This window comes from Hyalella azteca, unplaced genomic scaffold (genome assembly GCF_000764305.2).
Source record: "Hyalella azteca isolate HAZT.00-mixed unplaced genomic scaffold, Hazt_2.0.2 contig9014, whole genome shotgun sequence".
Classification (NCBI taxonomy): domain Eukaryota; kingdom Metazoa; phylum Arthropoda; class Malacostraca; order Amphipoda; family Hyalellidae; genus Hyalella; species Hyalella azteca.
The window spans coordinates 45047-58741 of NW_025939095.1; the positions used below are offsets into that span (position 1 = coordinate 45047).

At 37.4% G+C, this 13695-nt stretch overlaps 1 protein-coding gene across 1 annotated transcript; it reads right to left on the bottom strand.

Annotated features, from left to right (window-relative positions):
* Window positions 1-1432: 1432 nt before the first annotated feature.
* LOC108670393 lies at window positions 1433-8913 on the bottom strand. The gene is made up of 7 exons (XM_018157863.2): window positions 8900-8913; window positions 4545-4696; window positions 4091-4205; window positions 3538-3678; window positions 3124-3400; window positions 2636-2827; window positions 1433-1837 (listed from the first exon to the last, which is right to left on the bottom strand). Exons 2-7 carry the CDS (start codon window positions 4667-4669, stop codon window positions 1617-1619), a joined length of 1071 nt encoding a protein of 356 aa, XP_018013352.1. The 5' UTR covers window positions 4670-4696; window positions 8900-8913; the 3' UTR covers window positions 1433-1616.
* Between the last annotated feature and the right edge of the window lie 4782 nt (window positions 8914-13695).

A 13695-nucleotide genomic window follows, 5' to 3' on the forward strand; every position in this document is an offset into this window, starting at 1 on the left:
GAAAAATATATGTTCAGATTTGAAATGCCTAGCTCCTTATCGAACCCGGTGGAAGTCTAGTAGCTTCTTCAAACTATCGCCAGTCATGAAAAGATCCGGTCAAATGACACGAGTTTAGATCTATGAACAAGGCACGAAATGGAAAAGAATCGGCGACAGGCCACATCAGGCCTACACTTCAGAGCCGACATCACTATGTTATGTTAATTAGCTTATAATTGATAGTGTCAAATATTTTAGCCTTTTGAAAACGCTTTTTATCACTTGGGTTTTTTTTTAAAGTAAAACTGCAGCTGTCTTTTAGCAAAGTCGTGCAGCATTACAGTCAAACATTTTTTCATTATTCAAATCTTAAATAACTGTGACTGGGAATGGAAATTCAACTCTACTTTTACCGACACGTAGATTTGAGGAAAGCCCGATCCTCCGTAGGATCTGAAAGTGTCCCGACAAAGAGGACTGATTTTTTTTCTGTAATTCACGTCCTTTATTTCAAGTGGCTGAGGAAAAGTAACACAATTTAATTATGAAACGATTTTTCCTGAAGAAGAGGCAAATTATATAGTTTTTTTAACAGGAATACCATCACTCATCGTTATTAGAATTAATAAGTCACTAATTCTGCCAGTAGCTTAATCTATTCCTACTATATGTTTTGAATGTACTGATTACATTCGATTCGGTAGAGCTACAGGTTATATAAGTGGTTAATAATAAGAATAACTTGGCGGCTACGTTTAAGAATAAATCATGTTTGGTCTGTAGACTAGCTGATTCCAGCCGACGTAAAATTTTTACAGCTAGCTAAGTCTCGAACTCGTTACACCCTGCAAGTTCAATCTTACTGTTCTAACAGAACGCTCGTTTCTGCCGGAAGGGGTACACCGGAACGCTCGAACTATTGTCATTGTGTACACAACAGCATTCCCATTCACGTAAATGAAATGATTAATTCGCCTCAGTTCCTGGAATATAAAATTGGAATCGATGAAGAAACTCCAAGAAGCTTTACATGATTCTCTTTTGATCTTTTACTCATTCGAAACTTCAGATCAGCTACATTGATGTGAATTCAAACATTTTTATTTTTTACAACAGAACTATCTAGAACGACCGAAAAACGAACTTGGTAGTTTATTTGAGCATTTAATGGATACGAGAGAAATCATTCTCCGAGTTTTTTCCGCGCCGTGACAATGTACACAGGCACAGTCAGAGTCCACCGTCATTGGTGTAATCATTGGAAGATTTAATAATAATAATAATAATAGCTGTTTCAGTGTTTATTAGGCCGTAGGCCTGTCGCCGATTCTTAACATCGCAGAACATTCGCAGCATTTTGCGGTCTCGAACTCGCAACTCACTGCTACAATTCTGCTGTGCTTAACGGCCCGGCCTCCTAGCCGATTCTGACCAGAAACTGGCGCACAGAGCTGGGATCGAACCCGCGCCTCTCTGCTCCATTCTTGGTACTCTGAACTTTACACTGGTTTTTGAATGGCTTCTACAGTATACACAACGTGGCTTTACTTGAACCCATAATTTTTTTCTAAAAATAATGCCAAAACTCTTAAAAGTGCACTAGAAGATCTTGATAACCATCCTTATTTATCAGCTCAAAGTTTTTCACAGACATAAGCGTTCTTCATGGAGCAGGACACCGCCATTAGCCCCGTAGTTGCCATCACGGCGCAGTGGCGGGAAGCAGAGTTGGTCGGAGCGAAGCCGTCCGTCCAATGTTCGCCTGGTATCGCGGACCCGGAGAAAAGGTACACCCAAGCATCAGGCGAGAAAACCGAAGTGCCGCTCGTCCAGTGCATTGAGTTCGAACTGGGCTCTGGAAACGAACTCATGTTATCAACTGAGAGCTTGCGATGGTTGAAAAAGCTTGTCAGAAACCAATGAAATTGAACTATTGCCAAAGGTCATTCGATAGTTAGTTAGTAAAATGAGGAGGGACCTATCTTAGAAAATTTGTCAGCTCGATTTGATATTTTCGATCGAATACATATATCGTCTATTTTGTACTATGTATAAATTGAATAATCATCAATGTACTTTTGTGTACTTTACTCTAGTTTTTGAGAAACAAATGTGGTGCCAGGCAGCCAGCATAAATGAAACTAAATCCACTGTTAGAAAATATGAATGAGTAATTCAAACGTAATTTAAATGTCCGTAAATTTCAACGAGGACTTAAATTGCGAAATATTAATTGATCTAATTGCTAGATCTCAAATGGTTGCTATTCAAGGTCAGTCTTGTCGCTCTTTAATAAAACGAGATTATTTTTTTTAAATGCTTATTGTTGCGCTCAATTGTTAAAAATAAGGTCAATCTTTCTATATACAAGAATAAATTTTTTAATTGTTATCTCCAATAGGTATGTCGTTTCTGTTAGGAACCGTCAAGCTAGATATTACCCGCAACTAATGAGTTGTTTACATTACGTGCCTAGCCTTAGGAAAAAGCAATAACGTGTGCTTTTACATGTAATTCTTTCCTTACATAATGACACTGTTAATTATAGAAGATATCCCAAAAGTCAAGTGAAAACCTTACAGCATCCTAATTCTTAACCATAAGTTCTCCGTACAGTATCCTAATTCTTAGCCATAAGTTTCCAAAATCTGACCTGTGAACTTGCGTTTGACTTGTGCCGGCCAGTCCCTGTCGTCCAGAGGCAGCTGAGCGAGCACAGCTCCCTTCTTGGCGCAGCCCGCGACAGCTTCAAGGAACGACACGGCGTCGCTCACGACCAGCCAACAGCCGCCACTTGCGACGCTCACCCAGCCACCTGACTCGTCGCATACGCCTTCTAGGGCGTCTGTTGTAAGAGTAACTTACTTGAAATAATCAGTTATAGAAAAGGAAGAAAATAAATTTCACCTAAAATGGTACGACTACATAAATTATTGTCTGAGATGAGGACATGACTACGTCAACATGTAAGTCAAGGTCTCATGGTTTAAAATTAAATTATGCTATGTATTGTCGGTTAATCAGTTCAATATACTGTTTTATCATCCGGATCGCCTTTAATAGCAGCCTACGTATGGATGAAGATAGAATAACTCAATTAAATCAATTCTGCCTCCCATAATTATGGTTTTTATTTCTAACCAGAGTCTAGATAGTAGTAGGTGGTTTTGGGGGAGCGGCTTGCGTAGTAAATATTTTTCTCATCGACGTCAGCCCCATAGACTTGGGTCCCGGTGCGCAGCTCGCGTTCCATTAGCTTGGTCTTATTCTCAAGCTGCTCCGTCCTGAAAAGCGCCAGAGCAAGGGACTTCTGTAGAGAGTCCACCGATAACTTGAGGGCGTTTACTGTTGTCGCAGTGGCGGTACTCGTATCCACTCCGCTCTTGAGTTCCGACACGTGTCTTCGTAAGAAGTCCATCTACACAACGAAATAAAGACGTAAATTTTCCAAAAGAATGCATGGTTTCTATGAATTTTTATGATAATATAAGAAGGGTTTAATCTTATTTCAGAGTATCAGAAAGTTTAAACTAATATTTAAGTTTATCTGCTCACATTAAAAGACTGTTTGTTAAGTTTGTTCTCGAGCTTGCGTGCAGTGTTCTGTAGAGACATCTGTTGTGAAGTGGTCGACAGAATGTCGGTGTCGTGTCGACCCAGTTTGTAGAAGACGTTGTTCAGTTTCAGCTCGTCTTCCTATGAGCAAACGGCACGTATTTAACCAATGCATGGTAAAATATACCGCATTCACCTAATCGAAAAAAAAATCTTAATTTTTTTAATATGGGAGTAATTTTATGGCTTTAATGACTGTCACACCAATTCTATTTTTGCATTTAATTCATTTTCATATAAGGTGAGTTTTTGTGTCATAAAAATTGTGTCATAAAAAAATTCAAGCATAAGTTGTGCACATTTTCCGAAGCTAAACATACTCCTGACTTTGGATCAGTTTTAAACTTCAAATAATTTCTATCCACTGCTGATTCTTTCTTGGACTTTACCTAAAAAACATACTTGCTTTCCTGTTATGAAAATAGATTGAGTCCGACGCCTATTAATTCTACTACAATCAAACATTATTTTCACAATATATACAATCCCGAACCTTTATTGCTTTTGACAGTTCCTCAAGTTGCGCTAGGAGGCCTTCATGTCCTCTCTGCAGCGAGTCCAGCAGACTGTCGGTGCCGTCCGTCAACATGCGGCTGAGCGTCCCGGAACTGATTGTGATGCATCGTGACATTAGGAAATGCAGACATAAAAAATTTTACTATAGGCTGTAACATTTTCGATCGTTAAAAATTTACGTTGCTTCTCGCTAGTGCTGCCATTTTACAGTGCCTAACAAATTGGTCGATGAAGTAAAATTTATTTATTATAATTTGTTCATATATTATGACATAGGCTGAGTTGTATTTAGGTTTATCCAACAACATTTCTGTATCGCAACCCATTTTAGTAGAAATCAGTTTCTAATATGTTGTATCATTTACCGAAAACTTATTAGTCTTTCATAGCTTGAATAAACTATCGACTTGTCTCTCGCTCTGTAGCCGAACCTTCTATTGATAGTGAAGAAGTTCCTCTGGGCCGCGGCTAGTGAAGGCATGCATGATATCACCAGCAGCGGCAGCAGGATTAACGGAGATGTGGTAAGGTGCGTCATTCTGGCCGAGCACGGCATCGAACAACACTTCACGTGGAATGGAAACTGGAAAAAGATAGTGAAAATATTCCGGATATTAGATATGAGATGCGTTGGCAAATTGATGAAATTGCATAGAGCGGTGAAAGAAAATTACGTGAAAAATATGGAATTTGAGTTTTTTGCATATGCTCGATCAAAAAATAACATAATTTCAGTTAATTATTCTCGTGTTTTTTTCAGCTCCATAAGTAGTTAAATAAAAACGAGAGAAAAAAAGGTAATGATTCTAGGGGTCTTAGCTGGAGTGCTGCTTTGAAAATTCTTTTATGATTCCAAATGTTGTCGTTTGATGCGTATGGAAAGAATTTTGCCTTAGTTTGGAAAAAATTAAATCGCGCGAAAATAAAGTTAAGAGCCTCGTGCTGTTTCATTAAATTCGTTCAACGAATTCGATCAAATGAGATTTTACAACAAAATTATTTCAAGGTGCAAAATTACAAAGAAATGGAAACGAAAACTCTTTTGTGAGGTTCGACCAATAGAAATTCCTGTAGCAGCTCATTTTTAACACGAAATTGGCAAATAGAGTAATAGTTCAATATTTCATTCCCGTGCAGTATTGCCAGTGAAAATTGATAGCTTGAATGAATAAACCCGGTGCTGTCATGCAAATTACGTAATATAAGTTTCGACGAGATAAAACAATTAGAAATGTAACCGATTTATGTCGGTTATATCCCAAGTTGCCCACGTTTTTTAGGTAGGTTTATCCCAAGTTGCTTGGACAACGCACAGCAACAACCGTACCTCTGTCCTTGAATCCTAAAAGAATATTACACAACATATCTTGCATTACAGGTTAGCTTATATATAATTCAGTCAGAGAGTTGTAGTCTCATCATCTCATTTTCATACGTGATGTCACGAACGCCACGGCTTCACATTCCTAATAAATTGGTAAACACTCCTCTTGACATGCGATGTTCAACGCTCGCCCCTGTTTGATACCGAGCTGCCTGGCTGAACACATGCTATATGCGACCTGCATGAAATTGTGAGATACTGTGACACTCCTTTGGTTTGCCTATCGAAGGAGCGACTTTTCAAGGCGTCATCGCTAACGTTGTGGTATGTGCGCGTATTTCTTGCTTGTTTCAAAGAGATCTAAGATTTTCTCCCAGTGAATTATTTTGATAATTTATCAGTGAATTATATATACATAAATATATAGGTGAATTTGTATTTGAATATGTTGAATTTGAATATTTACGCGGTTGACATAGTGCTGCTACGAATGCGATTTTTTAACCCTCGAGATAGAATACAAAAGCAGGGATTAACATTTTTAGACAGATGTTCACTCTTAGTTTTTCACCGGAGCTTTTCGTCTGCCAGACGAGCTCAAAACAAAATCATTAAAACAAAATCAACGATTCAGAAGCAGTCTAGAAAAATTGAACTTTGAAATATTTCGAAATTAGCTTACCAATTAAGAACCCTAACAGAGGATTAATTTGTGGTAGAAAAGAGAATTGGGATCAATTTGAGAATCTCTTAAATGGAAGTTTCTTCTTTCAGCCTTCTTTGCATTATGACGATGACTAATTTTATTGTAAGAACGAGACAAGTAGTAGGTGAATCCTACACGTTGATCATTCCTTGTCGACTCGTACCAATGAGTCTGATGTGTTATCTTCTAGCAGGAACGAGGCCTGCACACTTCAAGCTCTTGAATCCTAGTTCGATTTTTCGTTTCCGTTTTTCTAACGCTACTGTAAAATTTGATGAAGCACAGCGTCTCTCGTGTAACATGCACACTATGAAGCGATATATCTGCATCACAAGTGACACTTGCTGCCACTACTCGTAGCTTCTGCAGCTCCCCACTTCACTCTCTTTGAAGTCTTTCAGAAGCAAACCAGGCGGGCACTTAAATTCAGAGTGGGTAAGCGACTCATGCCTACAGTCTGATAACTTGTGACCGGCAGGCGGCTGCTATTAAGCTATTAAGAGTGGCCCTGCTACTACAGATACTCGCGCTGCATGGGATAAGTCGTGTCAGAGAACCATGCTTGACCGTCTCCATACCTTGCCATCATGTGCTCCTAGGGCGGTACTATCAGAGCTCTCTTAAGTACACGTTGCGGCCTAAGTACACCAAGCGGCAGTTTTTTTGTTCTGGGATTGGTGGGTTGAGCTTGGAAAGCCGTCAGTGATTGGCTTACGAATCTCGTAATAATTTTTGATAGTACGGCCCCATCTGATTAGTTCTTACTGTGTTTGTTTTATTGATTATCTCGCCACTTTCAGACATAAGAGTCACTATTAAATATCTAATTTCACTCGTTCATTCTGGTGGGGTCATGTCTTACGTCAATTAGGATCAGTTGATGGGATAAAATCCAATTTAAAACTTTCGAAAAACAAAGAAAAACGAATCTTCTTGGCTTTTTATTTCATTTAATTCATTTACGTTAAAAAATTATTTTTAATTTTATTTCATTTGATTCCTTTATCTTTGACCGAAAGAAAGAATAAAATACACTAAGAATAACACCACAAAATCGAACAATAAACGATTTTCTAGTATTTCTTCGAGGAACTAAAACTAAAAGCTCTAATTAAAATCTTTTTGTGCAATATTACTTTTCGGGGAGTGCATCGTGGACTAATGGCCAGAACCTTACGTGATACGGTATCACGTAAGGTTCTGGTATCGTAAGGTATCACTGATACCTTATAACAAATCTCATATTCTAGCAATAATATATATTTAGTAAGTGAGTGGGAAGCCTAAATTCACTCCTACCTCGCACGTTATTTATCTGCTACTTCGCGGCGCATGTGTCGTCGCTATGCAGTTAATTGAAAATGCGAGTTTCAAAATGAAAAGAAAAATGCAGCCACGCTCCTCATGCAATGTCGCTCATAGGAATGTTAGCACCTCAACTTCGCTGAGTCGACTCACATGTACGATAATTACGAGCATTCATTCATACTTAAAGAATATTACTTACCTCTGATGAAAAAAATATGCGGCAAGCAGTAGCTATAAAACAACTACGCAGGTTACACGGGAGAAAGTTTGCTTTGCAAAAACTTTTCAATATCTTAGAGTTGTTGTGTCCTATAAATTTTTTTCGTAATTTTTAGTTTTGTTTTCTTGAGGATCTTTGGGAATATATATAGTATCTAAACTCCAGAGAAGTTTTAAATAAAACTTGCATTCGATTATGTCAAACTCGTCTCAACTAAATACTCCAACCTAAATATACAAATTTGGTAAGATGGAGCCTCTACTCTACCCTATTCTGTATGTACTTGAACTGTTTTACGCTTCCATGAACGAAGTCTTCCGAAAATATGTTTTCAATTGACGGAATGGTTTACATAGTTGTCTTGTATTAGTATACTCAATGCATTAACATAAATATAATGATGCGAGCCAGGCTAGGTACTCTGTATAAATAGGTACAAGAAGTTGGCTTGAAAAGGAGTAGTTGTGATGACAAACAAGCTGTCATCACCAATCAAAGGCAAGCCAGAGAGAACGCTTGCTCAATGGATACGCGCGAGGCAAGTGTTCCGAGGTTACACTCACTGCGTCGTTTTTGTTTTATTAATCGTTTGAAATAACGCAAATTTCGCATAGTAAATTAAGCGGAAATATTGTGAAATTTTTTAGCCACAGTCACATTAATACCGAGCAATGGCAAGGGTTGTGAAGTTTGTCAACGGGAAATGACAATTAAATGCATATACAATAAAAAATCACTATTATCCTTTATCTGACATAAATTTACAGACCTGAATTTAATTAAGGAGTAGAAATCGGGCTTAAAGTCATAAAAAATACAAAGTGCGTGAGAAGTCACTCCGAGATGTACCCAGTAAGTCATCTCTGAAAGTTATTAACGGAGACGACCCATAAAATTTGCAAAAATAATTTTTTTTTTCAAATAAAGTTGATAACACTAGCTTTTTTCATTAAAGAATCGTAAAAACATGAGATTGTTTGCATAATTTAGCCTCTGTTTATGTTAATTTAACGCATATGGAAATATGGATGGCAGCAAATTACAGAAAGCGAAAAAAATATTCACCCTTGAGCAAAATTTACATTATAAGGATTAATATATGAGTTCTGCTAATCATAAATTAAGACTATATGGCACGGTTTTTAACTCCCAAAAGTTTCGTATTTTGACCCACCATTGCAGCAGACGACCAGTGAAGGACAGATTGGCACGATCCTTCTTTACCCACCTCTACTGCCCGCCTTCTCGTGACCAACTGAAAGTTCGTCACGTCACGACTCGCGCAACACGCAGCTCTTATTATGCACAATACGATCATAGTTAACAAAATACGACATATGTTATGATGATTCCGGTGTTCATATTTTTAACCGATTATTTTACTTTTAGCCACGCGATTTCTTTTGCATTTCAAAATAAAACACTTTTACTTATGAAATTTTTTATAAATATATGACGTTTACATATATGTTTTAATAGGTTCATTCAAAAATTTCGACCCATATAATAAATTATCAGTGATGTGAATTTATATAAATTATCTGATATATCATCTGCAAAATTCTGTATCGATCCCTTTGCACTTACAATATTTGTTGGGTTTCTGGGCACCCGCTACCCGCATGTCGAATAAAAAAAAAGCCAGATGCAGTGGCGCCCTTAGGCTCATTTTAGGGCGACTTCAGCCTCCATAAAATGTTTTTAAGCCCTAAATAATTACAATTTCATTTAGCAAAATGATTCTAATTTTTGTAACAAAAATGCAGTCTAATTAAGTAAAATGTGGCCTGGGTATAAGTTTGAATAAATAATCATACAACCAGTCATTATTAACTTGAATATGGTCATAAAAAAATCGCTCCTTGCCGAATGGTCCAGAACATTTTCAGACTGTTTCAGCTACATTGGAGTCCTTGACAGAGAAGTGAACTTGTGCTCCAAACTCGAACTGAGTTATGTAAGATTGAAAAAAAAATAAACGAAGGATCGCATATTTGTGATAATTTTCACAGTTTGAGTGAAGTAATCACGATTCTATTGTGTTAAATTTTGCAATACCTGCACAAATTTAGATTTTTGTTAATCTTTTTCAAAGCATGAAACCAAATCACATGTTCCGTCATATCTCTGTGAGATTGAGAATGAACTTATTTATTCCGCCACGAGCATTGGTTAGTCACATACAAAAGAATTTTCTCAAAGGTTTACTTCCATTTAGCATTGCTACAAAGTATTTTGACAATACAACGGTACACTATGATGGAACACCGTGAAGGAGAAAGCTTCATAATATAAGAATTTTCCTAAAATCTATTGTAAGTTTAGAGCCTAAAGTTCCGAGGAATAGTCGGAAATTTAGAGCCTAAAGTAGGAATAGTCCCATTTTCCATGGTTGAACTATTAATATATATTATTATATACTAATTCAACTATGGGTATCAGCAAATAACATTGTAGAGTTAGCTTCAATCAAAATACTTATTCTCATTATTTTAAGACAATTAAAGAGAAAATAAAAGAACCATGCGTTTTCATTCCAAACGTGCCATTGTAACACATTTAATATACGGAATTACTCCCGCTGCCGGCATTTCATGGATCAGACGTCCGCCCTTCAGCGTCCAAAAGTGAACATGTTACATTAAATTCATTTCTCGGAAAGAATCAGCCGCGTTCATCGAGTAAACATCTCTACCTAGTGGCTAGTGTCCATCGTGCTTGACTGCGTGAAGTTAACCGGCAAATAATCATCTATAAATCGAGTATAACTTGATCTTGGACCACAATAAGAAAATACTTATATAAACCACGAGTATAACTATTAACTAGCAAATGCCAAAGGGTCCGTCGGACTCCGTCCAGTGTCAAGAACTCGGACCTCTCGGCGGCTATATCATACCTATATATATCCATATCCTTTAACTAATCAAGGCTACATTAGTAACATTACTTTTCTTAAAAATGGTGTCTTATTGTAAGGTGTCTTAGGTGTAACCTGCAATTCAAGAAACAACATGGGTATTATTGCAGATTAACTACATCCAAAAAAAAAAGGTGTTTTTTTTTTAATTATATGTTTTTTGGGGTGTAGATTACGAATCTGAAATCCATTTTTGGCGGTCGGCATCGGAAAACCGATTTTTTTCGCGACTTACCAACATGGGGGTTACGTAACTTACGTTACCCACTCACCTTTATTTACTAACATGGGGGTTAATGGATTTCAGATTCGTAATCTACACCCCAAAAAACATATAATTAAAAAAAAACACCCTTTTTTTTGGATGTAGTTAATCTGCAATAATACCAACAACATGCATACCTAACAGCATAGCTAAGCATAATACGGTATTAATACCTAATGTCAGAGTACATTACATAGTGACAAACCAGAGATCTTTTAGAATCAATTCATTTTTAATTTCCTCATTTACCCAAGATTTAAACCAATTTCTTATGTATGATAATGCTGGTATCCAGGATACTTTACTGGTCTACTTATAGGGCTCAAAAATGAACTTGAGGGAGAGTCTAAAAAACTCTCTGCTTTGCCACTATCAGTACAAGTTGTAGACTTGTAAGTTGTAGGCTACTAGGTAGGTAGCCTTACTCTTAGACTGGTAGTGGTAGAGTAGGTAGGCCACATGCCTCTAACAGTGATAATGAGAATATTGTCCCAGAAACACCAATACAAATTAGAGGATCCTGCTGTCTGCTGGCCCTCTCTCTTTTAAGGACTAGGCCACTTCGCCACTAGGGGGCTAGGACCGCTAGGTCCCCCTGGAGGCTGGGGCCTGGGGCCCTGGGCCGTGCCCCCCTCCAGTTTTGTATTTGTAACTACTACAATTGGCCTAGGTTGGCTTTAACATAACTTCATAACATAACATACCCAAGCATAGTGGCAAAGCAGAGAGTTTTTTAGACTCTCCCTCAAGTTCATTTGTGAGTCCTATAAGTAGACCAGTAAAGTATCCTGGATACCAGCATTATCATACTTAAGAAATTGGTTCAAATCTTGAGTATATGAGGAAATTAAAAATGAACTGATTCTAAAGAAGCTCTGGTTTGCCACTTTGTAGGACCCAAGTGATGTCAGTGCTGTAAGCCTGTCCTGTGCCTGTCCTGGCCTGATTTAGCCTGTTGCCTATTCTTTTCCTAAGACTTTTCGTGCCTTGTTAAGTTGTTCACACTCACACTCTCACAGCAGAAGATCTAAACTCTAAAGTCATGTCATTTGACCAGATCTTTTCAATTTTCATGACTGACGATGATGAATGATAATGATGATAGTTTGAAATAGCTACTAGACTTCCACTGGGTTTGATATGGTGCTAGCCTAGTATGGAATATATCTACTTGGCAAGCCGCGACTGAATTTTTCGAGCCGTGGTTTTATGGATTTGCCAGCCGTGATTCCATTTCTACGAGCCGTGATTCTATTTCACCGAGCCGTGAATTCCATATCTCGGCCATGAAAAGCCATTTACGAGGTGCGAATGCGAATTTATTTACAAAGTTTATGCACGTGTTACCCCAGTCTCTTATACACATCTAGATGTGTATAAGAGACAGCAATACGACTCACCACGTGTCGAATATTGCCACACACAGTGACGGAATATAGGGATTTGGTAGGTTTCCATTCTAAAGGCTTTTTAATGAATATGGCAACATTTCGTGACGTTTCATCGTTGCTGACGCGTAGTGAAGTGTTTTGAGAGTCACGTGAAGGCAACAGAACTTACGTAACGCATACGTTTTTTTTATAGTTTTTCATTTCTCGATCCGTCTTTAATGTGTCGGAATATACCGCGTTTACCCTACTTCAAGTCTCTGTCCAAGAGCCATCAACAAAATGAGAATTTTTATAAGGCAAAAACTTTTTGAGTTATATGGTTTCATTTTCTGAAGTGTCACAACAGTCCAATTCACCCCCATGCTTGGAAGTTGGAATCAACCCCCGTCCCCACACCCCAGTTTATGATTACAAATTATAATGCAACACAGCATGCCCTATCAACATTTTTGACAACCACCAATCGCCAATGGCACCATGCTATTTGACAGTTAACATCTATGTTGACTTTCTAAGAGGTAACTGTCACAGTTACCTCTTCAATGGAATCAATGAGATGGAGAAGACAGCAATTTCAGCAAACATTACTCAAGCACCATAAAGAAATATTTTATAAGCATGAAAATATATCAAATTCAGTAATCAGGATTATAAGAGCGGAGAGCCAATTTAAGAAAGGTATAAATGATTATTCATTAAAAAGTAGAGTCAATATCAAAGGAAGAATTATGAGGGGAATTTCCTATATGTTTTGACATGCTCAAATGTTCATAAAGCATTAATAAAATGTGACTAAATTAATTTTTTTATGGTTGCAATTGAAGTGTCATTTGTTGTTGCACCAATGGATGGCTACCTCATGGGAACATTGAGATGTGTAAATTATGGTTGATTCTTTGTATGGTAATAGGTACTTTAGATTAAGTGCATCCAAAAAAAGGGTGTTTTTTTAATTATATATTTTTTTGGGGGTGTACGGTAGATTAAGAATCTGAAATCCGTTTTTGGCAGTCAGCATCGGAAATTTTTAATGGAACCTGTTCCTAACTGGACCTAACCTGCGAGGTTTATGTTGCTTGGCTAGGTTTTTCCGGCCGCCGGACGGACTCCAAACATAGAAAAAACCTAGTCGATCAACAAAAACCTTGCAGGTTAGGTCCAGTTAGGAACAGGTTCCATTAAAAATTTACGATGCTGACTGCCAAAAACAGATTTCAGATTCTTAATCTACGCCCCAAAAACATATAATTAAAAAACACCCTTTTTTTAATGCACTTAATCTAAAGTATAATACCCTTTGTATATATATAAGTCAAATCTACCTATTCTAATCTTTTATTGATTTTGATAGAGATATAATTTTATATAATATTCAAACAGATTATCAGTTGCTCTTCCCTAATTTTGAGATACATAAGACCAAGAAAATCAAATATTATATGTAGTAC